We start from the raw sequence: 25,221 nt of genomic DNA, 5'->3' as shown, positions 1-25,221 counted from the left end.
AATAGGGGTTGCAACAATGGCGGCGGATCATTTTAGAAAGAGAGGGTCCAGATTGTCTAGCCCAGCTGATTTGTACGGGTCCAGTTTTTGCAGCTCTTTCAGAACATCTGCTAACTGGATTTGGGTGAAGGAGAAGCTGGGGAGGCTCGGGCAAGTAGCTGCGGGGTGTGCGGAGCTGTTGGCCGGAGTTGGGGTAGCCAGGAAGAAAACATGGCCAGCCGTAGAGAAATGCTTATTGAAATGTTCGATTATCATGGATTTATCGGTGGTGACCGTGTTACCTAGCCTCAATGCAGTGGGCAGCTGGGAGGAGGTGCTCTTGTTCTCCATGGACTTTACAGTGTCCCAAAACTTTTTGGAGTTAGAGCTACACTGTGCAAATTTCTGGTTGAAAAATCTACCAGACACAGTCTGGTACCAATCAACATGACAGCCTTGAGTTGGGGAGGAGTGAGCACTTTGGGGTAGCGGTCAGGTCAGATGAAGTGAGGAAGAACAGATATCACAAAGGTTCTGTCTAGCAACAGAGATGCATTGGCTGTTCAGAGGTGTAGGAGTAGACTCAGCATAGGAGAAAGGATTAAATATCAGTGCTTGTGTGAATATGTTTTTTGTCTAATGCAGCTGTCTTGACCCTCTGGGAAGAATAAACTTGGTTAAAGAAAAATAGTGTCCGTCGAGTTTTTACTCTGAGAATTAGAACCTAACAGTTGGCACTGCGAGCAGGGTTCACCACGATTTGCAGTCGAACTAGAGATTCTGAATCAGTGAAACAGAAACAAGGTAGGCACAGTTCCTACACCTGTTATCACTAATTCTGACATCTTGGGGAGATGAGAGTCGTACGCTGAACCAATTATAGGGTACGGACCTAGAAAGCCTGAGCTTATTCAGTAGTCCCATTGTAATTATGACCGGTCGTAGTCTTAGGGGGTAAGACCCGGGTGGGGTTGGTTACCTGCTAATACCTGTAACGAGTGGGTGAAAGTCTCAGCCGCAGTGGACATGCGGCAGTAGAGTGGGTGTGGATGGATAAAATGACATGCTTGTGTACTAGGATAAAAAGTTGCCATTCAGGGTTAGAAGAAAAGCATTAAGATACTCGAACGCTGTTGGATTTGGTTGTATTAGCAATAAAGAGAGCAATAAAGAGAGGTTGGTTTTATGCCCTGTTAAGGTGGGGAACCATGACAGATTATGTGGAAATAGGAAGACAAGTGTGAATCATTTTGGTAATGTGTGTTATCAACAACAGTGATATTTGAACAGATTGGAGATGACTATGAATAACAATAAAATCCTTCATACAGTGAGGTTAGGGTAGGTTACCATGCTTGTCCTGAACCACAGCTGTAGACACAGCCTCCTCCAGGTCCTCAGACACTAGCTTGGAGATCCGTTACAGGATGTCTGTCACCCCACTGAGCCCCTATTGCAGGTTAGGGGTCACATCCACTTGAATGTCCTTCATATGACGAACCTCCTACAGAGCAAATTAGGAAAATATGATATATTATGATTTATGTTAGTAACAATACAATATGGGAATTTTATCCCAAAGCTACCTACAGCTAACATATATATTTATGTATGTGATCTATGTAAATAAAGGAATATAACACAGCTGTAAAACTGTGAAGGACTATATGGTGGAGGCCTACCCATTTCCCAGGAGCATTGTAAAAAGTGGATTTGGGTACAGTGTTTATTTCCCCCTAATATCTTTGAAGATTACACCTAAAATAATTAGGCCTACTTCTTTCTACTGCTGAGCTGAGACCATTAGGGTTAAACATTACAGATATAAATGCAATATATGGAGTAGAAAAGATTGCCTGCCCAACATACATTCTACATGGTCTATTTCTATCTGAATGTAACACCTCAATCAAGCATGTTAATTGATCGTTAAGTCATGTTTGTCAGGTAAAAGGTCATTAGTGGCCTATATAAGCCTCACACAGGCCATGTGAAGACATTACCTGTTGATAACACAGACTATTTTCATGATCATGGGAGGTGTGAGAGAATTGCTGCTCTTTGTGGTGACTGTGGGGGTTGTGAAAGGTTGGTTCACTAATGTTTTATTTGGATTGAAGGGATTTGGTTGGGAAATAATTTTATCTTTATCAGTTGGAGATAAAAATTTGACTGTCTGTTTGTTCCGCATTGGTCGTCTGCTATTATTAATATATGTAGCTATTTTGTGTCAACTCAACTTCTGTCAACACTTTCTCCTCAGTTTCTTGTTACCCTGTTGGAAAGTCCCAGAAGCTAGAGCAAGTCTCTCTGCAGAGGAGACTTGGAGGTAAGTGTTTCTTTCCACAACCCTTCTAGCTTTGTACTGTGTCTATGGTGCTGCTGTGCTTGACACTCATTCAACACCATAGAGTAACTCAGTTGTCTAAATAATGTTGTCAAACCCTTTGATTTGGTCATTTTGCTTATGTACCTTAACCTACGTTTTTCAGAGCTGTCATCAAATGACGTCTCCATTGTGCATGCCCTGGCCTTGCTCCGATCCATAGGGTCTGACGCTAAACAAGACAGAGAAGGTACGGCCTGAAACATATACTTTGAAATCTGTGTTGGGTTCATGTTGCTCAACATTCGAATGGCAATTTGGCCTAGACCGTGTAGAACAGCTGTGTTGCTGTAGAATACCCAACTGTTCCTTTATGTTTTCTCTCTAGAGTATTTCGAGACTAATGAAGTAGAATCCCAAGCTTCTCCAAACCACGGTAGCTCTACGGCAAATGATGCCCTGTCCTCTGACGACGCTACCTCAAAAGCTGCCACTGGCCCGTCTGACGACGCTACCTCTGAAGCTGCGACCGGCCAGTCTGACGACGCTACCTCTGAAGCTGCGACCGGCCAGTCTGACGACGCTACCTCCGAAGCTGCGACCGGCCAGTCTGACGACGCTACCTCCGAAGCTGCGACCGGCCAGTCTGACGACGCTACCTCCGAAGCTGCGACCGGCCAGTCTGACGACGCTACCTCCGAAGCTGCGACCGGCCAGTCTGACGACGCTACCTCCGAAGCTGCGACCGGCCAGTCTGACGACGCTACCTCCGAAGCTGCGACCGGCCAGTCTGACGACGCTACCTCCGAAGCTGCGACCGGCCAGTCTGACGACGCTACCTCCGAAGCTGCGACCGGCCAGTCTGACGACGCTACCTCCGAAGCTGCCACAGGCCCGTCTGACGACGCTACCTCCGAAGCTGCCACAGGCCCGTCTGACGACGCTACCTCCGAAGCTGCCACAGGCCCGTCTGACGACGCTACCTCTGAAGATGCCACAGGCCCGTCTGACGACGCCACCTCTGAAGCTGCCACAGGCCCGTCTGACGACGCCACCTCTGAAGCTGCCACAGGCCCGTCTGACGACGCCACCTCTGAAGCTGCCACAGGCCCGTCTGACGACGCCACCTCTGAAGCTGCCACAGGCCCGTCTGACGACGCCACCTCTGAAGCTGCCACAGGCCCGTCTGACGACGCTACCTCTGAAGCTGCCACAGGCCCGTCTGACGACGCTACCTCTGAAGCTGCCACCGGCCCGTCTGACGACGCTACCTCTGAAGCTGCCACCGGCCCGTCTGACGACGCTACCTCTGAAGCTGCCACCGGCCCGTCTGACGACGCTACCTCTGAAGCTGCCACCGGCCCGTCTGACGACGCTACCTCTGAAGCTGCCACCGGCCCGTCTGACGACGCTACCTCTGAAGCTGCCACCGGCCCGTCTGACGACGCTACCTCTGAAGCTGCCACCGGCCCGTCTGACGACGCTACCTCTGAAGCTGCCACCGGCCCGTCTGACGACGCTACCTCTGAAGCTGCCACCGGCCCGTCTGACGACGCTACCTCTGAAGCTGCCACCGGCCCGTCTGACGACGCTACCTCTGAAGCTGCCACCGGCCCGTCTGACGACGCTACCTCTGAAGCTGCCACCGGCCCGTCTGACGACGCTACCTCTGAAGCTGCCACCGGCCCGTCTGACGACGCTGCCACCGGCCCGTCTGACGACGCTACCTCTGAAGCTGCCACCGGCCCGTCTGACGACGCTACCTCTGAAGCTGCCACCGGCCCGTCTGACGACGCTACCTCTGAAGCTGCCACCGGCCCGTCTGACGACGCTACCTCTGAAGCTGCCACCGGCCCGTCTGACGACGCTACCTCTGAAGCTGCCACCGGCCCGTCGGACGACGCTACCTCTGAAGCTGCCACCGGCCCGTCGGACGACGCTACCTCTGAAGCTGCCACCGGCCCGTCTGACGACGCTACCTCTGAAGCTGCCACCGGCCCGTCTGACGACGCTACCTCTGAAGCTGCCACCGGCCCGTCTGACGACGCTACCTCTGAAGCTGCCACCGGCCCGTCTGACGACGCTACCTCTGAAGCTGCCACCGGCCCGTCTGACGACGCTACCTCTGAAGCTGCCACCGGCCCGTCTGACGACGCTACCTCTGAAGCTGCCACCGGCCCGTCTGACGACGCTACCTCTGAAGCTGCCACCGGCCCGTCTGACGACGCTACCTCTGAAGCTGCCACCGGCCCGTCTGACGACGCTACCTCTGAAGCTGCCACCGGCCCGTCTGACGACGCTACCTCTGAAGCTGCCACCGGCCCGTCTGACGACGCTACCTCTGAAGCTGCCACCGGCCCGTCTGACGACGCTACCTCTGAAGCTGCCACCGGCCCGTCTGACGACGCTACCTCTGAAGCTGCCACCGGCCCGTCTGACGACGCTACCTCTGAAGCTGCCACCGGCCCGTCTGACGACGCTACCTCTGAAGCTGCCACCGGCCCGTCTGACGACGCTACCTCTGAAGCTGCCACCGGCCCGTCTGACGACGCTACCTCTGAAGCTGCCACCGGCCCGTCTGACGACGCTACCTCTGAAGCTGCCACCGGCCCGTCTGACGACGCTACCTCTGAAGCTGCCACCGGCCCGTCTGACGACGCTACCTCTGAAGCTGCCACCGGCCCGTCTGACGACGCTACCTCTGAAGCTGCCACCGGCCCGTCTGACGACGCTACCTCTGAAGCTGCCACCGGCCCGTCTGACGACGCTACCTCTGAAGCTGCCACCGGCCCGTCTGACGACGCTACCTCTGAAGCTGCCACCGGCCCGTCTGACGACGCTACCTCTGAAGCTGCCACCGGCCCGTCTGACGACGCTACCTCTGAAGCTGCCACCGGCCCGTCTGACGACGCTACCTCTGAAGCTGCCACCGGCCCGTCTGACGACGCTACCTCTGAAGCTGCCACCGGCCCGTCTGACGACGCTACCTCTGAAGCTGCCACCGGCCCGTCTGACGACGCTACCTCTGAAGCTGCCACCGGCCCGTCTGACGACGCTACCTCTGAAGCTGCCACCGGCCCGTCTGACGACGCTACCTCTGAAGCTGCCACCGGCCCGTCTGACGACGCTACCTCTGAAGCTGCCACCGGCCCGTCTGACGACGCTACCTCTGAAGCTGCCACCGGCCCGTCTGACGACGCTACCTCTGAAGCTGCCACCGGCCCGTCTGACGACGCTACCTCTGAAGCTGCCACCGGCCCGTCTGACGACGCTACCTCTGAAGCTGCCACCGGCCCGTCTGACGACGCTACCTCTGAAGCTGCCACCGGCCCGTCTGACGACGCTACCTCTGAAGCTGCCACCGGCCCGTCTGACGACGCTACCTCTGAAGCTGCCACCGGCCCGTCTGACGACGCTACCTCTGAAGCTGCCACCGGCCCGTCTGACGACGCTACCTCTGAAGCTGCCACCGGCCCGTCTGACCATGCCATTGAGGAACTGTTGACTTCTGCATCTCAGCCCCCGTTGACCACAAACATGGATATCTGATGTGGGACATGGTGCTCGGGGTCAATGCAAGAGTTCATGGGTTTTTTGTCCAGGTTGTGTGTAACTGCAATTTCTTGTTTTGGTTCAATTAAACGCTAACTGTAATAATATTGTCCTCAGTATTGTTTTGACGGTTCCTACTGAGTTGAGGTCTTTGACCTGACATGAGTAACTGGTGATGGCAATATATGTCTACTTTGACCCCTGTGCTTAAATTACCATTTGGCACTTTAAGCTACATTTGGTCAAATCATGCTAGTAGCATCACATTATGTGGAATGGGTTCTTGTTCATTTAAACTTGATGGTTGTGGAACTGAGTGTTTGGGGTTGGTACATATGAGGCTGCTAGAATTGGGTTTAATGGTGTCAGTGCTAACTAATATCACGGTTGTCAACTTGCATTTAAATGACTCTGCTGGGTGTCTTCTCTCGTAACTGACTTGGTTTCCTATTAGTGAAAGCTTAAATATAAAACCAGCTCTCGTATCATTAGGCCATCGTTTTGGCGGGGTGTCTTCATATCCCAGTGCCAATAAATAAGTCAATGCTAACCTGTCTTAGCTGGCAGGTTGCTATCAGGTCCAGGCTCTCCCAGAGTTGCTTGTAGCGCCGCTAACCTAGGATTTGAGGGCAGGAACAGTTAGACCAGGATTTCCCACCCACTCTGATTTACATGGGATAAACCATTGGAAGAAACTGGTAAATTTCTATGAGAAGCGTGAGGAAGTTTGTTCATACAGGCCTTCTCTAGCCGCATGATGAACGCTCAGGGTGTGCGTCGTAGCAAACCGTACCTAGTCGCCATGAATTAAAAAAGCACGTACACGCAACCTTTAAATGCAGTTAATACAGCAACAAAATTGGGTCACACTTTTGAGCTACCGGTAGGTATCTGCTGTAATTAAACACCAACGCTCCTTCCATGGCCTCCAACTGCTCCTAAACGCTAGTAAAACCAAATGCATGATTTTCAACCGTTCGCTGCCCGCACCCGCCCGACTAGCATCACTACTCTGGACGGTTCTGACCTAGAATACGTGGACAACTACAAATACCTAGGTGTCTGGCTAGACTGTAAAATCTCCTTCCAAACTCAAATCAAACATCTCCAATCCAATCAAATCTAGATTCGGCTTTCTATTTCGCAACAATGCCTCCACTCACGCCGCCAAACTTACCCTAGTAAAACTGACTATCCTACCATTCCTCGACTTTGGCGATGTCATCTACAAAATAGCTTCCAATACTCTACTCAGCAAACTGGATGCAGTCTATCACAGTGCCATCCGTGTTACCAAAGCCCCTTATACCACCCATCACTAAGACCTGTATGCTCTTGTCGGCTGGCCCTCGCTACATATTCGTCGCCAGACCCACTGGCTCCAGGTCATCTATAAGTCTATGCTAGGTAAAGCTCCGCCTTATCTCAGCTCACTGGTCACGATAACAACACCCACCTGTAGCACGCGCTCCAGCAGGTAGATCTCACTGGTCATCCCCAAAGCCAACACCTCTTTTGGCCGCCTTTCCTTCCAGTTCTCTGCTGCCAGTGACTGGAACGAATTGCACAAATCGCAGAAGCTGGAGACTTACATTTCACTCACTAACTTTAAATATCAGCTATCTGAGCAGCTAACCGATCACTGCAGCTATACATAGTTCATCTGTAAATAGCCCACCCCAATCTACCCACCTCATCCCCATATTGTTTTTATTTACTTTACTGCTCTTTTGCACACCAGTATCACTACTTGCTCATCTATCACTCCAGTGTTAGTCTGCAAAATGTTTATTACTTTGAAACTATGGCCTATTTATTGCCTTACCTCCTCACGCCATTTGCACACACTGTATAGACTTCTTTTTTTCTATTGTGTTATTGACTGACTCTGTGTTGTTGTTTGTGTCGCACTGCTTTGCTTTATCTTGGCCAGGTCGCAGTTGTAAATGAGAACTTGTTCTCAACTAGCTTACCTGGTTAAATAAAGGTGAAATAAACAAAAAATCCCAGAGGATCCCAGATGGCTAACAATAACATAACCTGACATAACGTAAACGTTATACATTAAGCTCTCTCCCTCAGTGACATGAATTAGTATATTTCATATTCTCAGAACCCAACAGTAGGTTTTAAGGTGTGGCTGCATGTTTGTCGTGGACGCATTGTCACTCTTGATGTTCTTTTTCCAGATTGCAAGTGAAACACCTTTAGATGTAAGTGCCAGTTGGTAACTTTCTCACACTTGCTTGTTTAAGGTATGGATGCAACACCCCAGTATGTCTGCAGGGGCTGGTCACTGAGATTTACCATGTTTCACATGCTACTAGACTAACCTTCCAAGTAAATATGTTACAAGTCTGAACTGGCCATCCTGGTCTTTCCTCAACTAATTGAAACCTCAGGGACAGACATGCTAAACGACTTTGATGTCAGAGCTCCCATCAGCCCTCTACACCTCGCTGTGAGTAAAGCCTACCTGCTCCTGAAGTGGTCTCCATATGACAAATGGTACCCTATTCCCTCTTTAGTACACTACTTTTGACCAGATCCTTATAGGCCCTGATCAAAAGTAGTTAACTACATAGGGAATAGGGTGCTATCTGGGATGCAGGCGTGGTGTTGATTTTCCACAGGAAGTTGACTGTCCAGACAGACTCACACACCAAATTCCTATCTATTCCTGATTAGTGTGAAATACATGCATATTCTACACAGTGATGATGAGGAAGATTTCCTTATTTTGCCATTTGAGGTAATCAACCTCAGAGGAGAAGTAGAGTGTTTGTTTCTCAATCCCACACTTGGCAGGGACCTCAGATTTTGATGCTGGGCGGGAGCAAAAATGGGCTCCCGATTGAAAGACTCTGGTCTACTTTAGAGGTCTAGCACTGTATTTCTGTTCGGGCGTACCACTGGTCTACTATAGGACATTGATTATATTAAGAGTGTATATCTATTCAGGCGTACCACTGGACTTTGCTTGAGACTGTGTTTGTGTTTCTATTCAGGCGTACCACGGCCACCACCATGCTATGGAGGTCCTGGTTCAGTCTCTGCTGGATCTAGACGTGAGGGACAGCCAGGGGCGCACCCTCTGGACCTGTCTGCCTTAAAATGCCATGTGGAGTGTGTTGACGTCCTCATCAACCAGGGAGCCTCCATCCTGGTTAAATACTTCACCCTAAAGAGGACCCCCATCCACGCTGCAGGTACACATAGGATATCACACAGAGCTTCTGTAATTAAAAAGTTTTCCTGACCAAGATGGCCATTTGTTTGGTAATGTTGCTAGGACGACAATGTCCACTCTAGGGATGTTACATGGTATAGTGTGAACATGCCCACTAGACACTGATCTAAGGTCATTTTTTGTCATGTTTTCCACTAATGATTGAGGATCTAGGGAGGGTAAGCTGATCCTAGATCAGTGCACAGGGGAGACTTCTATCCAGAGCCAGGTACACAGCTAGCAGGTGACAGGCTTCGATGGCCTCAGCCCCAAAATTCTTTATTATCTGCTGTGTTAACATCTTGAGGATGTCATCTACCAACACCATTGTTCTACAAATCTGTCTGTTCATGTGAAGGTTATAGTCATCCAGCAATCTGCTCATATCCTCTCTGTTTATCCTCCTCCAGCTACCAACGGTCAATCATCTCACATTCTTATATCCTCTCTGTTTATGCTTCTTTAGCTACCAACGGTCAATCATCTGACATTCTTATGTCCTCTCTGTTTATGCTCCTTTAGCTACCAATGGTCAATCATCTGACATTCTTATGTCCTCTCTGTTTATCCTCCTCTAGCTACCAAGGGTCAATCATCTGACATTCTTATATCCTCTCTGTTTATCCTCCTCTAGCTACCAACGGTCAATCATCTGACATTCTTATATCCTCTCTGTTTATCCTCCTCTAGCTACCAACGGTCAATCATCTGACATTCTTATATCCTCTCTGTTTACATCATTTACATTTACATTTAAGTCATTTAGCAGACGCTCTTATCCAGAGCGACTTACAAATTGGTGCATTCACCTTATGACATCCAGTGGAACAGCCACTTTACAATAGTTTATCCTCCTCTAGCTACCAACGGTCAATCATCTGACATTCTTATATCCTCTCTGTTTATCCTCCTCCAGCTACAAGCTAGATATTCTTATATCCTCTCTGTTTATCCTCCTCTAGCTACCAACGGTCAATCATCTGACATTCTTATATCCTCTCTGTTTATCCTCCTCTAGCTACCAACGGTCAATCATCTGACATTCTTATATCCTCTCTGTTTATCCTCCTCTAGCTACCAACGGTCAATCATCTGACATTCTTATATCCTCTCTGTTTATCCTCCTCTAGCTACCAACGGTCAATCATCGGACATTCTTATATCCTCTCTGTTTATCCTCCTCTAGCTACCAACGGTCAATCATCGGACATTCTTATATCCTCTCTGTTTATCCTCCTCCAGCTACAAGCTAGATATTCTTATATCCTCTCTGTTTATCTTCCTCTAGCTAACAACGGTTATTCGGAGTGTTTGCGTTTGCTGATTGGAAATGCTGACCTCCAGAGTGCAGTGGACGTTCAAGACGGGAATAGACAGTAACTCATTTGGGTTTCGGATACAATTCCTGAAATAAAGAGATTTTGACACTAGGCTTTCATCCCAAATGGCAACCTATACCCTACTTGATGCACTACTTTAAACCAAAGCCCTATGGGCTCAGGTCAACAGTAGTGTACGATATAGGGAATAGGTTGCCATTTGGGACTCAGAGAGCTGGCTGTACGCGCTCACACACAGAAAGAGAGGGGGAGGCTTGTTCTGATCTAGGGATGGGGCCATTGAACTACTAGGGATGGCTTTGGTGTGGGATCTAGCATGGAATATAAATTATGCCCAAATATACCTATTATGATTCCTTATTATTTAATAGATTATGAATTATTCAAATCCATTCTTGTCTCCCCTCCCTTCCTCCTAGGCGGTGACGGGTCACGAGGAGTGCAGCACAGCGCCAGCTTCCTGGTTCGGAAAGGTAAGGGGCGGAGCCCTGTCCACCTGGTGGCGACGTCCGGACACATCGTGGTGCTGGGGTGGCTCCTACACACCGCCCAGTCAGTGTGGACCCTCCCCGTCATCACAGACAACCAGGGCTACACGCCACTACACTTGGCCTGCTACAACGGTACGTACTGGACAGAGGGACAGCGAAGTGAGCCCGAGGCCACAAACAAATACACACATAAATATAGCGTGTCTTAAATCACCACAGCCAGCTTCGGGAGGGCACGAACCGAGACAGTCCGCACAGGAGCCTTAAAAGTCCCTCAGACTGAGAGAGAGGGAGGAACAACAGGCTGGCTGGCCCACACTCATCCTCTCGTACCACCAGGTGTCCTTCCAGCAGATACTGGACTTCAGAGGAACTGCTGCTTCTATACCCCATCTTTACCTTTACCCACAAAGGTCCTAAACGGTAGAAAGTGTCCGGCCAACAGACAGACACCTTATGATGGCAATAACCTGTAGTCCAAGGGGATAGTAGCACTTCACTGAGAGCAAAACAGACAGGGATCAAAAGATGTGGAAGAAGCATTTTCAAAAGCTGTTTTGACTGTAGATATTGGGCTGAGTGTTTGGGCTGAGAAAAGACATTAGGAGTGATGTTTCATTTAAGTTTCATGAGAGTGATTGTCATGTTAATCCGCACACTAAGACAGTCAGAACGCACCTAGCCTCTTGTCTGTAATCCATGTGGGAGGAGGGGAAATCATACATTTTTTATGAACAAACATTTGAATAAAATCATTCATGTCTTAAGGTCTGTGGGAATCAAAACATCGTAGTATTTGCTCTCATGAGTAATTGTAAAGTTTTGATGATCCCAAATGGAACCCTATTCCCTATACTGAATATTGAACAGGGCCCATAGTGGTCTGGTCAGAAGCAGTGCACTCTAAAGGAAATAGGGTGCCATTTAGGATGCTGGTTTTGCATACCGGTATGTGACCAACAGGACTTTTTGATGGGACATATTACATTTGTGTTATTAAACCTACCTGTCCTTTGCCCTCTAGAAAATATTTTTTAAAGTAAATGATTAATTCATGTATTCTTTCTTGTGATATTTATGTCATCATTTTATGCCTTCGTTAGTTACTGAGGGGTGGTTAGGAGAGTAGGGGCACCTGTATGAGCGAAAACAATGATGCACACTAAGTACTACAACGTTTGTGAAAAGCACTGATACTATCCCGAGGCATGTGAGGTGGAAAACATGTCTCCCTTGGAGAGGAAAAACACTGTAAACCAATGGTAGGACAGCAGCAATTAGATTTTCGTCTTCTGGAAAATAAATATCTATATTATTTGTCTTTGGTCTTATAATCAATGTTTTTTTAACAGGTTTTGCTTGCTTTAACTTCTTCAAAAAATGAAACCACTCAACCTTGTTCAAATCCCCGTTTTTGTCTCTTTTTGAAAATAATTTTAACTGGAAATATGTGCAATACATTTGCTATGTTCACCAAATCAGCAACAAGAGGTTCACAGGTTTTTTCGTGTCATTATCATTCTTTTAAACGGATGAAACTAGCACGTACATATGAAATAGTGACTGAATTCGAAACTCCCATGAATTCTTTCAGTATCTGAAGTTTGCTGTATATTTTATGAGTAATCAATGTTATTTAATGATGAACTCTGGGTTATCAGTGTGGGTTATGCATTCTATTTTATTTTGCATTGCGTCCACAACATTACATTTTTAAAGGCAATAGTAGCCTACATTTGTTTACAACTGGCAGGATTTCCATGCGTGAATTTACAACCGCACAGAGCGTTGCATCAGCACGAGATTGGAAGTGCGTCAAATATGTACAGCATTGTTACGTCATCACTGATAAACGTTGAAACTGATGAGAAACCGCGGGAGCAGTTCAGTGATTCTCGCTAGTGCTGGAGGAGCGTTCATTTTGGCAAGGAAATGTACTGATTTTGCAAGGACATGGAGAATAAAGAGTTCAAGGTAGGCATGTTATTTAAGCAATAAGGCCCAAGGGGTTGTGGTATATGGTCAATATACCACGGCTAGGGGCTGTTCTTACGCACGACGCAACCCGAAGTGCTAGGACACAGCCCGTAGCCATGTGGTATATTGGCCATATATCACGAACCCCCGAGGTGCCTTATTGCTATTTATTATAACTGTTTACCAACATAATTAGAGCAGTAAAAAATACACGTTTTGTCATACCCATGGTATACATACAGTCTGATATACCATGGCTTTCAGCCAATCAGCATTCAGGTCTCGATCCACCCAGTTTATAATTATTTTTAAATCCCGATTTATATTAATTACTGTGGATTAAATATTGTTAAATAAATAAAAGAATGTGCTATTCATTCTGTAATATCAAACCACAAAGTCTATGGCGGGGAGTCATGAGAGTTGGCTAAAGGTACAGTAGAATCTGTTGTGGGTCAAATGGGGGACTAGGGTCAAAGGTTATTATGACACCACCTTCACATTTCTGTCCTAAATGGCACCCTATTCCCTATGTAGGCTAGTGCACTACTTTTGACCAAGATACATACACTGGTTGGCCTACGTCACGAAAAACATGCACGCTCATCAATGGCCGGAATGCGTGTATCTTGTTATGACTCTAAACCTCAGCTAGCAAGTGCTCATTATGCAAATGTATTTGTTTGCAATTAACATTTAGAGACTAAATATAGTTTACATGTTGTCAACATTCTAAGCAAACCCTGTCTATTTTACCCACAGTTACTTGCCAGTGTTGTTGCTAAACAACCAACCCGTCTATATAGCCCCACAGTGGAGGTGTCATAATACCCATAAAACCTAGCGGTCAAACAGGGAGGGAAATGGTTCCAATCGTTTTTCCACATAAAATAAGGGCTGTGTTTCATGTGGATTTACCGTGGTGTGACATTTTTATAACCATGTAAAGCTCTCATGGACAAGGTGACTTTTAGCAATACATTTGGCTCTATTTACTCTCAGATTCGAAATTTCTAATTAGCATCAAAGTAGACATGCAAAACTACAAATCCCTGCAAGCTCCTAAACGTCATTTCTAGCTGACACCTTTGCTAACAGGTATTGTGTCAATTTAAAACTTGCACTAAACAGTTCACAGAATTGTCGATTTAAAGAAATGTAGCCAATTTATTAATTACTACATTTAGCTAACATTAGATAGTTAGTCAAGAGATTCTTACCTTTGCCTCGATCAGCATGATCATCGTGGCATTTGAAATTCTTTATGATAGCCACATTAGCAGCTAATTAGCATTTAATTTTGGGGGGGTAAATACAGGCGAATATATTGATAAAAGTCATCTTGTCCTAGAGAGATTTACACAGTTATCAAAATGGTAAGCCGACCTGAAACACAGCCCTTATTTTAAGTGTTTCTAAAATCCACTATTGGGAAAAATGTATGGTGGAAAAACGTTTGGAACCATTTCCCTGTTTGACTACTAGGTTTTATGGGGATTTTGACTCATTACTGTGGCACTCTATAGGGCTCCGGCCAAAAGAAGTGCACTATATTGGAAATAGGGTGCTATTTCGGACACAAGCATAGATATGATGCATTATGATGTGACCGTAGAAATAGAATCACTAGAAAGGATAGAGCCTCTGACCATGGCAATTTGACTGGTAAACTGAACTGTACACCTGACATGATGTTCTGGTGATTCTATTTCTATGCATATGATGCATTATGCTGTGACAATGAGTGTTGGGTTAATGGTGCTTTCAAGGCAAGTGATCTTGGTCAAATCATGACTTCCATGTTCTTTAGGTCGGAAAGTTGGAGCTCTAAAAAGATGCCAGAGTTTCCGACTTTATTTAATTAAATTTTTTATAAATTTTTTGTGATATCCAATTGGTAGTTACGATCTAGTCTCATCACTGCAACTTCCCAACGGGCCCGGGAGAGGTAAAGGTCGAGTCAGGAGTCCTCCGAAACATGACACGCCAAGCCGCGCTGCTTCTGACTTGGAAATCCAAGTTGGATGACTATTGAAAACGATTTTTCCCTGTCGGAGTTAGTTTTTTCCCCCCGGTTGTCTTGAACGCACTGAAGTCGGAAGTCAGAGAGTTCCCAGTTGTTTTCAACACGGCTAAAGGCGACACAGTAGGTGACATCCAAACATGACTTTGTCCTGTCTTTCAGGAGTCAGAGGTCAGTGGGAATGACCTCACCCTCATAGACCTGGATGACCCCATCAATGACGATGATGTTATGAAGGAAGACAGGTAAGTGATTTACACTAATGACACATTTGTGACTGGTTACAGGATCACATAGGCCTACAAATACAGATTCTGTAGTAGGTCAAAGGTCCTATGGAGAGGTAGGCCCAGAGCCATGTATTTAGAGAGATGGGACATCTATCTGCATTATGTTGCATTTACATCAATATGTATACATTATATGACACAGTATAATCAAAGATATCCATATGAGAGCTGGCTCCCCATGCGCAATATTGACATTTTAAACAATAATATGTAACTGAACATCTATTTTATAATTGACTTATTGGGTAAATGAAAGGCTCAAAGGCGCTAACATGGAGTCCTTTCTAAAAGTTTGCCAAATTCTCTAAATACTGTATATACCTCTGGATAGGCCGAGTCATCTCAGAGTATTGGAACCATATAATTCGAGTGATTCTATTCTAATTCTAGAATGATTCATTCTAATTCTATAATTGGAACAGATCCTCACACTCACATTATAGCACATTATAGTGACCTTAGAGAGATTTCTTTTTCTGTATCTAGATCTGATAAAGATCACAGAGAGGTTGAGAGACAGACCACGTTGGAAGAGGCTGTTCTAGAGACAGATATCCAAACTCTGTCACTAGAGGCTGAAGGAGAGATTGAGATGCAGGAGGCTGATCTGAAGACAGATGGCACGTCTCAGTCACAGAAGGTTGAAGGAGAGATTGAGTTGGACGATGCTGTTGCCATCCCACCTCAGTCACAGGAGGTTGAAGGAGAGAGTGAGTTGGACGATGCTGTTGCCATCCCACCTCAGTCACAGGAGGTTGAAGGAGAGAGTGAGTTGGACGATGCTGTTGCCATCCCTCCTCAGTCACAGGAGGTTGAAGGAGAGAGTGAGTTGGACGATGCTGTTGCCATCCCACCTCAGTCACAGGAGGTTGAAGGAGAGCGTGAGTTGGACGATGCTGTTGCCATCCCATCTCAGTCACAGGAGGTATGATGTATTGTGTTTTGTGTTTTAATGACGCATTGAAGATTAAAATGACAAATGAATTTTCCAAGCTTGAGCTAGTAAAGGTCTTCTAATCTAGGAGGCCAAAGGTGAGAGTGAGTTGAATCAGGTTGATCTGAAGACAGCCACATCAACTCTGACACTGGAGGTCGAAGGAGAGAGTGTGATGCAGGAGAGTGATGATCTACAAACAGCCGGGACATCTCAATCCCAAGAGACTGAACGAGTGGCAAAGGTAATGGCTTCCAGATAACAGTGTGTGTGTGTACATTTCTGTTTGTGCATGCAGACCGTAGTTCGTAAACAGACATTGCATTAACAGTGCTAAGGCTGGAATTCAATCAAATTCGCCAAAGTCTGCTTTCTGTCATCCCCATCAGGCTGCAGCCTCCCAGACCAGCCTCACCCTTAGCAGGGGAAAGAGAAGCTGCCCAGACCTACACACCTTTGTGCAGGACATGAAGGATGGGTAAGTTGCTCTTTGGCTTCCCCATGCATCCCCTAGATATGTTCCCTATTAGAGCCTTGGTCAACAATAGTTCAGTATTTAAGGAATAGGGGCCATTTGGGACGCACCCATAGGGACAATCTCAATTGCATACTCCTCACGTCCTCTCTTCTCGCCTCCTTCTCAAAACCCATTGGATGAGAAAGCCCTCCCTTTTGACCTTCTCGTCCAATGGGTTTTGAGAAGGAGGTGATGAGTCTCGGACAAATACAAGGGACTTAACTGACCAAATGACCAATCAGGGATGTTTGGATGTGGCCTAGTTCCATAGAGGTCCATCCATAACGTAATCTAAGAGAATAGAGGTAATGTCATGTAGTTTAATTGTGTACCTTTATTTATTTACTTTTCAGCCATTGGAATCTGCTGAGTGAGAATATGCGCGCCGGGGTGAGTTATAGTCACTTCTAAAGTAGTTCATGTTGGTAAGATGGACCAAACATTCCAAACTCTTATTGGTGGGAATCGTCCAGGACCTTTAATTCAGAGGTTCCCAAACTTTTTCACTCAGGCCCCCCTTTCCAGCATTGTGGAACATCCTGAACCACTGCTTTAATTGACTAGCTTGAGTGAACACATGGTGCAGCAGTGCAGCTCCGTTAACAAACTAACTCTGTATGGTCTTTTAACATTTCAGATGAGCAGACATGAGTTTAGTGCCAGGTGCATGGATATCACAAATTGGGTGATGGAGTCTACATCCACTGTGGCCATTCCCGCCCTTGACCTCACCATGCAGATAGAGCGCTCTGATTCGTCAAGATCTTCTGGATCAGGAAGTAATGAGGCAAGAGAAGTGACTTCTCTTGGCCGCAGCGTCAGATTCAGCTCTAGTGGAGGACCGAGTAGGCGCACCAGTTCTAGAACCACTTGCAGCACACGAACTCCCACCCCTTTCCCCTCCTCTCACATGTACTTACACCTATCATCTTCTCTCATAGGTACCTACCCCTATCCCCTCCTCTCATAGGTACTTACACCTATCCCCTCCTCTCATAGGTACTTACACCTATCCCCTCCTCTCATAGGTACTTACCCCTATCCCCTCCTCTCACAGGTACCTACCCCTTTCCCCTCCTCCCACAGGTACCTACCCCTATCCCCTCCTCTCACAGGTACCTACCCCTATCCCCTCCTCTCACAGGTACCTACCCCTAGCCCCTCTTTTCACAGGTACCTACCCCTAGCCCCTCCTTTCACAGGTACTTACCCCTTTCCCCTCCTCTCATAGGTACTTACCCCTTTCCCCTCCTCTTCTTGTAGGTCTTTCTAAATACATTATTCCCATGTCCCTTGTTATAAGTACAAATATCCATTCCAGATCCACTTAGTGAGAAATACTACTTAGATACTTCCAAATTCTTGGATCATATTTTGTATTTTGTTACCATGTACTATTCATTTCTGTTGTGCATTCTGCAGGTCCATGACTTCCTTGCTGAGTGAGGATGAAGAGCGATATGTCTCCTCACCTGAGGGTGGTGATAGAGAAATGAGACACAGACCCCACTCAGCACCACTGAGATCTGTGTTTGGAATCTCTGAGGATTCTGTCTTCAACATGGTCCAGAGCGGCCAGTCGCAGAGTGACATCGTACTGTCGTCCAGTTGGAGTAGACGGGAGAAATACAGACCTGTCAAAATACCAACGGACACCAGGTTTATGATGGGTATTGTAGAGTTGGTTATGAACCTTCTCAACTCCAGATTGGCTGAGCTAATGCAAAGTCTCAGTCGGGGAACTATAGGTCCGCTGTCTGGTAATTACTCAGCAAGTCAGCAGTTTGCCCAAGAGATGCTAAGCATGGTGTCTGCTAAGATGTATTCCCATGCCATAGAGCATATTGCACATGGCCACAAGTCTCCTCTTGAGTTAGAGAGGGACCTTGAGGCCATATTGGGTCCTCTGGCTGGACAGGTTATAGTCATCATCATAGATAGCATCTTCAAGGCTAAAGCCAACGGAGGAAACAAGGGGCGAGCGACCAGCCCCTTGACCTATTTTCTCACTGCCATTTCGGCAGAAGTACAAAGCCTAGTTGTTCAGAGATCGGCTAGCAGACCATCCACCAGACTGTCCAACAACGACCCACTGCTGAATATTTCCAAGTCAAAGGTCTTAAGATCAGTTCTGCTCAAAATGGCAGAACTCTTTGGTCAAAGTCCAAGGGAAACCTGTCTAGTTCCACTAGTCCAGAGTCAGTCCGACAACTCTATTTGCGACTGGACTCTGAATGCAGGCACCATTCATCCAAGTCAATTTCTGTCCAACAACAGAATGACAGAAGTGTCATCCGATGTTGTGGATCTTGTACTTGAGGTTTTTGGGATAACAGGATTTTTGGACAGCAGGAGCCCGTCAAGGCCACAGAGTGCCTGCTCCTACAACTCAGCTAGTGGAGCAATAGACATGAGAGCTCTTGCTGGGGACTTGGTCAGACAGGTGTCTGTCAAACTCAGACCCTTTGTCTCTGAGAGTCAACTCTCCACCATGTCCATGACAGATCTGTCATCATCTATTTCTGACTCCACCTTGAAGCAGTTGTGTTGTAGCTCTGCTGTTGCTGCAGCAACTGTCTGTCAAGCAATCAAAACGGAGCTCGAGAGCCAGAGACCTACCAACCTGTCAGCCAGAGACCTACTATCGTCTCTGGTAGAGACCATTGAGGACATGGATATCTCTGACATCCTCCAGGGCCCGTCGGCCATTTTGGAGGAGGCTGCTATGATAAAGCACCCGGAGATGTCCACCTCGATAATATACAGGTCTTTGCTTCTCGACTCATCTCTCGCCTCCTCTAACATGGTCACTGAGAGCATTATCTTCAACAGTCCACGCCCATCAGAGGAGAATGTGAGTATTCAGAAGGTGCTCCCTGCTGATAAAGTTGACATCCTCCATGGTCAACCAGTGGAGGAGTATATCATCAAAGCTGAGCAATGCATCACTCAGGTCATTCAGGATGCAGCTGTGACATATACTGGCGTGCTGGATAAAACCGACACTTGTGGGAAACTGTCGGAAGTTCTGTCTGTCTGTGTTTCCGCGGAGAATATTGAGGAAGCATCCTCTGATCTATTTGGTGGAATTATTTCCGACCTGCATGAGGTATTTGAGGTCAATAAGGCCTCCATGCGTACGAAATCAGGTCGCAAAATGTTCTGGGTGGAAGTGAGTTCAGGTTCCCAGAAGATTTATACCAAAACCCTGGACAAACTGAGGAAGCTTTTCACCTCTCACCTTCTCACTGAGGGAAAAAATACTCCTGTGCAAATTGAGCTCTATGACACTAGACTACTTGTAACTGAGACCACTGTGGAGGTATCTCCTGTACAGAAGACAGACAGTAATAGCTCTTCTATGTCCTCAGCCTCAGCCCACCAGTTCACCCTCGACACCTGCACTAAAGGGGTCATCAAACAGGTGATCTCGGTGCTGAGGTTGGAGACTTCAAAGGAAGACCGCTTCGCTTCCGTTGGGGAGAACTCGTCAAATGCGTCCTTTGACTTCAACCAGAAGTTGGACACGATCATTTCAAAATTGGAGGACCTCAGCATTTCGAGTGACGTGGCGTCAGCTGAGATTGCCACGCTCACGCGATCTCGTAGTGCAGCCAGCAGAACCTCTAACATTTCCATCCAGAGCTTTCACAGTGCTGAGTTCCGAGCTAAGGCCAAACAGATTGTGCGTGAGGCCATTCTCAGAGCTGCTAGCGAAGCCAACTGTTCTTTGCCACAGAGCATGCCTAGCATCACCTTCTCACACCATGTGGTTTCTACAACTGAAGATATATTGAATATGGTCATGCAAGACCTTGAAAGTGTATCCCAGTACACAGTGGAGGACGCAGACTCCTTCCCACTAGGAGAGAAAAAGCTGCAGTCCCAACTCAATCCCAGAGTTGTCTTCGACAACTCATTTTTTGCTGCTCAAATCATGTACCACAGAGTAAAGGATAGACTGAACGTCTTTTTGTCTTTTCCACCCGTGTCAGTCACCACAGCCAAAGATGTGCTGGACTTCACCCCTGTGGAGACACTCAGATGCTCGAAGTCCCCTGACACTGCTCTTGTTAAGGACAGGACCCGCCCTCCGTCTGTGAGAAGTGAGAAGCCATTTTCAAAAGTCAGTTTGACTAAAAGGTTTAAAGCCCTTGTGTCTTCGAGTGGCTCCTCCACAGACCACCATGTAATTGACACATGCAGTGAGGATGTCAGTCTGCCCACCAGGAGTATGTCAGTTGTGAGCGACACCAGTTTGAAGAGAGCCTCTCCTCTCCATGGTAGTGGATTGAGTGAAAGTTGTGAACCTCTTGTGGCTCTACAAGACGGAACAGTGGCAGTCAGCCAAGAAGGCTTTAGCAAAACTGCAAAGAAGACGCTCAGCTTGATCCTAAATGTGATCAAGTGCAGATTGGCCAACTCTGAGAGTTCATCTGTTGGGCAGAATGCAAGTGAGGAGTGTCTGATAGCCACTAATATGTTAGACTCTCTACTGGAGAGCCTTGACCTGTTGCCTGACATGAGCGCTGCCGATGAGATCACAAGGACAGAATGCCATACCTCTAACGCAATGGACAAGACAGGTTCACAGTCAGCGCTTGTGAGCCAACAAGAAATGAACATATCTGACACCGGTATCATAGTGAAAACTATAATGGACACATTGAAGACAGACGACCCAGAGATGACTTCAGCAGAAGAAAATCTGGATAGGCTTCTGTCAATTGAAGCCCTTCAAGATGCGTCTGGCAACCTGATCGCAAAGGTCCATGGTCTCATTCAGGAGATAACCATAAGCCGCCAGCTTCAATCCATGACTGGCCACAGAAGCCTCTCTCAACCAGCGCTGCCAAAGCCAGCACTGAGGAAGCTGTCAAAGGACGATGCGTCAGAGCTCGTTTACAGCTTTGCCCACACTTCTGTTAGCAGACTCCTGGGGCAGTGTTTTGGTAGGCCTATGCCACCCACTACTGACAGGGTTTTGGATCAGGTCATCGAGTTGATGACAGACATGGTGATGGACAGCCTGACTGATCTGTCCAAGTCTGCAATGGAGGGTGGTAAGTGAAAGTACCTCTTTTCATCTGCATAGGACTTCAGTGTAACATGATGCTCAATACATTGCGTTTTATGATGTTAACTTTGCTGGATGCGTCCAAAATGGCACCTTCCATGTTTAGTGCACTACTTTTGACCAGAGCCAGACCCTATGGGCCCTGTTCAAAAGTTGTGCACTATAAAGGGAAGAGAATGCCTTTTGGAACGCAGTGACTGCTTTCCATTGTTGCGTCCTCTTCTCCCAGTTATTGTACCCAGGTCAGTCACACCAGCTTGCTCTTTTTACTTAGACACCAGCAATGCCGCAAGTGACATCACTCATGGTGTTGTGGCTGACCTTAATGCTACTGAGGAATTCCCTGCCAGGAGCCTTAGCCCGGCTGATGTAAAGGCTGACGGCATGGCCCGCCTTCCCTCTGCCAGAGGGGAAAAGACTAAGAAGAACAGGAAGTGGCGCTACCTACCCAAAATTGGCAAGATTCCAAAGATCAGGATGAAGGTAGGGGGCCCTGGGGCTGAAATGTACCCTACAGATTCACTACACCCCTATTGTCTCTCAGCATTAGAACAATGCTGTTGTCATTGTCTTTAGGAGGTTGAGTGAGGCCGCTGTAATACAATCCTAATACACACGGGAGAGAGTCAATGCCTGTGTCCCAAATTGCACCCTATTCCCTATATAGTGCACTACTTTTGACCAGAACACTATGGGCCCATGTCAAAAGTAGTGCCTTACGTAGCCAATAGGGTGCCTTTTGGGATGCATACCATATATTTTACACAGGCTCAGTTGTCCTGATGTGTTTTGTCAACAGCTGTTCAAGACAAAAGGGGAACCGAAGAGCCACCCTGAACAGGATGCGCTGCCTACCAAACGTCTCAGAGAGACTCGTATTTCACAGAGTAAGTGATAAGCATCGACAATGTCATATTGATGTATCACCCTATGTCCAGCTTGTTAAAACAGTGACTACAGATACAGGTGGACAGACAGGCAGACAGACAGACGGATAGACAGGCAGACGGACAGACAAACACACACGTTCATTTTCTGATTATGAAATATTCTTATCACAGATGCTGAGTGTGAGGTTCCAGAGGTTCCATCCACTTCCTCACCCAAGGAGGACCTGACAACCACACTGGCCCCTGCTCCCCAGGAGTGCCAGTCCCGTAAACGCCCTCTCTTAGTCAGGGTGTTACGAGCTATCTCCAGAGCCGTCTCCAAACCATTCAGAGGAGCTTTTGGGAAGAAGAATTAGCCAAATGCCTGATTTTATTACTATTTTAATCAGAGCCTTTATTTAATAAAACATTACTGCATTGATTTCTATCTATAGTAGTCTTACTGTTTGTGCAAGATAATGGTAAAGTACTTCAAACCACATAGTCAAACGTATTTATAGTGAAGCACTTCATATATGTTTCTAATCCACCTGGCCCGGGTACCCTGGAAGGATATTGACCTCATCCCGTCAGTTGAGGATGCCTGGTCATTCTTTAAAAGTTACTTCCTCACCATATTAGACAAGCATGCTCCGTTCAAAAAATGCAGAACCAAGAACAGATATAGCCCTTGGTTCACTCCAGATCTGACTGCCCTCGACCAGCACAAAAACATCCTGTGGCGAACTGCAATAGCATCAAAGAGCTCCCGCGATATGCAACTGTTCAGGGAAGTCAGGAACCAATACATGCAGTCAGTCAGAAAAGCAAAGGCCAGCTTTTTCAAGCAGAAATTTGCATCCTGTAGCTCTAACTCCAAAAAGTTCTGGGATACTGTAAAGTCCATGGAAAACAAGAGCACCTCCTCCCAGCTGCCCACTGCACTGAGGCTAGGTAACACGGTCACCACTGATAAGTCCGTGATAATCGAAAACTTCAACAAACATTTCTCAATGGCTGGCCATGCCTTCCTCCTGGCGACTCCAACCTTGGCCAACAGCCCCGCCCCCCCCCCGCTGCTACTCGCCCAAGCCTCCCCAGCTTCTCCTTTACCCATATCCAGATAGCAGATGTTCTGAAAGAGCTGGAAAACCTGGACCCATACAAATCAACTGGGCTTGACAATCTGGACCCCCTATTTCTGAAACTGTCCGCTGCCATTGTCGCACCCCCTATTACCAGCCTGTTCAACCTCTCCTTCATATCATCTGAGATCCCCAAGGATTGGAAAGCTGCCGCGGTCATCCCCCTCTTCAAAGGGGGAGACACCCTGGACCCAAACTGTTACAGACCTATATCCATCCTGCTCTGCCTATCTAAGGTCTTCGAAAGCCAAGTCAACAAACAGATCACTGACCATCTCGAATCCCACCGTACCTTCTCCGCTGTGCAATCCGGTTTCCGAGCCGGTCACGGGTGCACCTCAGCCACGCTCAAGGTACTAAACAATGTCATAACCGCCATCGATAAAAGACATTACTGTGCAGCCGTCTTCATCGACCTGGCCAAGGCTTTCGACTCTGTCAATCACCATATTCTTATCGGCAGACTCAGTAGCCTCGGTTTTTCTAATGACTGCCTTGCCTGGTTCACTAACTACTTTGCAGACAGAGTTCAGTGTGTCAAATCGGAGGGCATGTTGTCCGGTCCTCTGGCAGTCTCTATGGGGGTACCACAGGGTTCAATTCTCGGGCCGACTCTTTTCTCTGTATACATCAATGATGTTGCTCTTGCTGCGGGCGATTCCCTGATCCACCTCTACGCAGACGACACTATTCTGTATACTTTCGGCCCTTCCTTGGACACTGTGCTATCTAACCTCCAAACGAGCTTCAATGCCATACAACACTCCTTCCGTGGCCTCCAACTGCTCTTAAACGCTAGTAAAACCAAATGCATGCTTTTCAACCGTTCGCTGCCTGCACCCGCACGCCCGACTAGCATCACCACCCTGGACGGTTCCGACCTAGAATATGTGGACATCTATAAGTACCTAGGTGTCTGGCTAGACTGCAAACTCTCCTTCCAGACTCATATCAAACATCTCCAATCCAAAATCAAATCTAGAGTCGGCTTTCTATTCCGCAACAAAGCCTCCTTCACTCACGCCGCCAAACTTACCCTAGTAAAACTGACTATCCTACCGATCCTCGACTTCGGCGATGTCATCTACAAAATAGCTTCCAATACTCTACTCAGCAAACTGGATGCAGTTTATCACAGTGCCATCCGTTTTGTTACTAAAGCACCTTATACGACTCACCACTGCGACCTGTATGCCCTAGTCGGCTGGCCCTCGCTACATGTTCGTCGTCAGACCCACTGGCTCCAGGTCATCTACAAGGCTATGCTAGGTAAAGTGCCGCCTTATCTCAGTTCACTGGTTACGATGGCTACACCCACCCGTAGCACGCGCTCCAGCAGGTGTATCTCACTGATCATCCCTAAAGCCAAAACCTCATTTGGACGCCTTTCCTTCCAGTTCTCTGCTGCCTGCGACTGGAACGAATTGCAAAAATCTCTGAAGTTGGAGACTTTTATCTCCCTCAACAACTTT

At 47.3% G+C, this 25,221-nt stretch overlaps 3 protein-coding genes and 1 long non-coding RNA gene across 4 annotated transcripts; all 4 read left to right on the top strand.

Annotated features, from left to right (window-relative positions):
• Window positions 1-1,987: 1,987 nt before the first annotated feature.
• Window positions 1,988-5,527, top strand: LOC129847619 (polysialoglycoprotein-like; the record flags this gene model as incomplete). Its single annotated transcript, XM_055915368.1, has 5 exons — window positions 1,988-2,067; window positions 2,243-2,308; window positions 2,472-2,555; window positions 2,694-2,817; window positions 4,027-5,527. Coding segments are annotated over exons 1-5 (1,836 nt in total), but the record flags the coding sequence as incomplete, so codon positions are not given.
• A 1,999-nt stretch (window positions 5,528-7,526) lies between these two features.
• LOC129847616 (uncharacterized) lies at window positions 7,527-12,301 on the top strand. The gene is made up of 3 exons (XR_008758445.1): window positions 7,527-8,318; window positions 8,866-9,066; window positions 10,846-12,301. It is a non-coding gene; the product is annotated as an uncharacterized LOC129847616 (long non-coding RNA).
• A 459-nt stretch (window positions 12,302-12,760) lies between these two features.
• On the top strand, window positions 12,761-18,544 carry LOC129847618 (retinitis pigmentosa 1-like 1 protein). The gene is made up of 7 exons (XM_055915366.1): window positions 12,761-12,891; window positions 15,080-15,162; window positions 15,694-16,132; window positions 16,230-16,385; window positions 16,531-16,619; window positions 17,012-17,048; window positions 18,081-18,544. Exons 1-7 carry the CDS (start codon window positions 12,871-12,873, stop codon window positions 18,102-18,104), a joined length of 849 nt encoding a protein of 282 aa, XP_055771341.1. The 5' UTR covers window positions 12,761-12,870; the 3' UTR covers window positions 18,105-18,544.
• A 5-nt stretch (window positions 18,545-18,549) lies between these two features.
• LOC129847617 (uncharacterized) lies at window positions 18,550-23,046 on the top strand. Its single transcript, XM_055915365.1, has 3 exons — window positions 18,550-22,218; window positions 22,535-22,622; window positions 22,797-23,046. The coding sequence occupies exon 1, from the start codon at window positions 18,799-18,801 to the stop codon at window positions 21,727-21,729; it is 2,931 nt and encodes a 976-aa protein (XP_055771340.1). The 5' UTR covers window positions 18,550-18,798; the 3' UTR covers window positions 21,730-22,218; window positions 22,535-22,622; window positions 22,797-23,046.
• Window positions 23,047-25,221: the final 2,175 nt, after the last annotated feature.

This window comes from Salvelinus fontinalis, unplaced genomic scaffold, assembly GCF_029448725.1.
Source record: "Salvelinus fontinalis isolate EN_2023a unplaced genomic scaffold, ASM2944872v1 scaffold_0895, whole genome shotgun sequence".
Classification (NCBI taxonomy): Eukaryota; Metazoa; Chordata; class Actinopteri; order Salmoniformes; family Salmonidae; genus Salvelinus; species Salvelinus fontinalis.
This window is presented reverse-complemented; position numbering and strand designations above follow the sequence as displayed.

Excerpts from the sequence above, each read along its gene's own strand:
- LOC129847618 (XM_055915366.1), top strand. The coding sequence starts at position 12,871 with ATGGAGAATAAAGAGTTCAAG. Across the intron at positions 16,133-16,229 it reads TCCCATCTCAGTCACAGGAG|GAGGCCAAAGGTGAGAGTGA; the intron begins GTATGATGTATT and ends CTTCTAATCTAG. Across the intron at positions 16,620-17,011 it reads GTGCAGGACATGAAGGATGG|CCATTGGAATCTGCTGAGTG; the intron begins GTAAGTTGCTCT and ends TTTACTTTTCAG.
- LOC129847617 (XM_055915365.1), top strand. The coding sequence starts at position 18,799 with ATGGCAGAACTCTTTGGTCAAAGTCCAAGGGAAACCTGTCTAGTTCCA.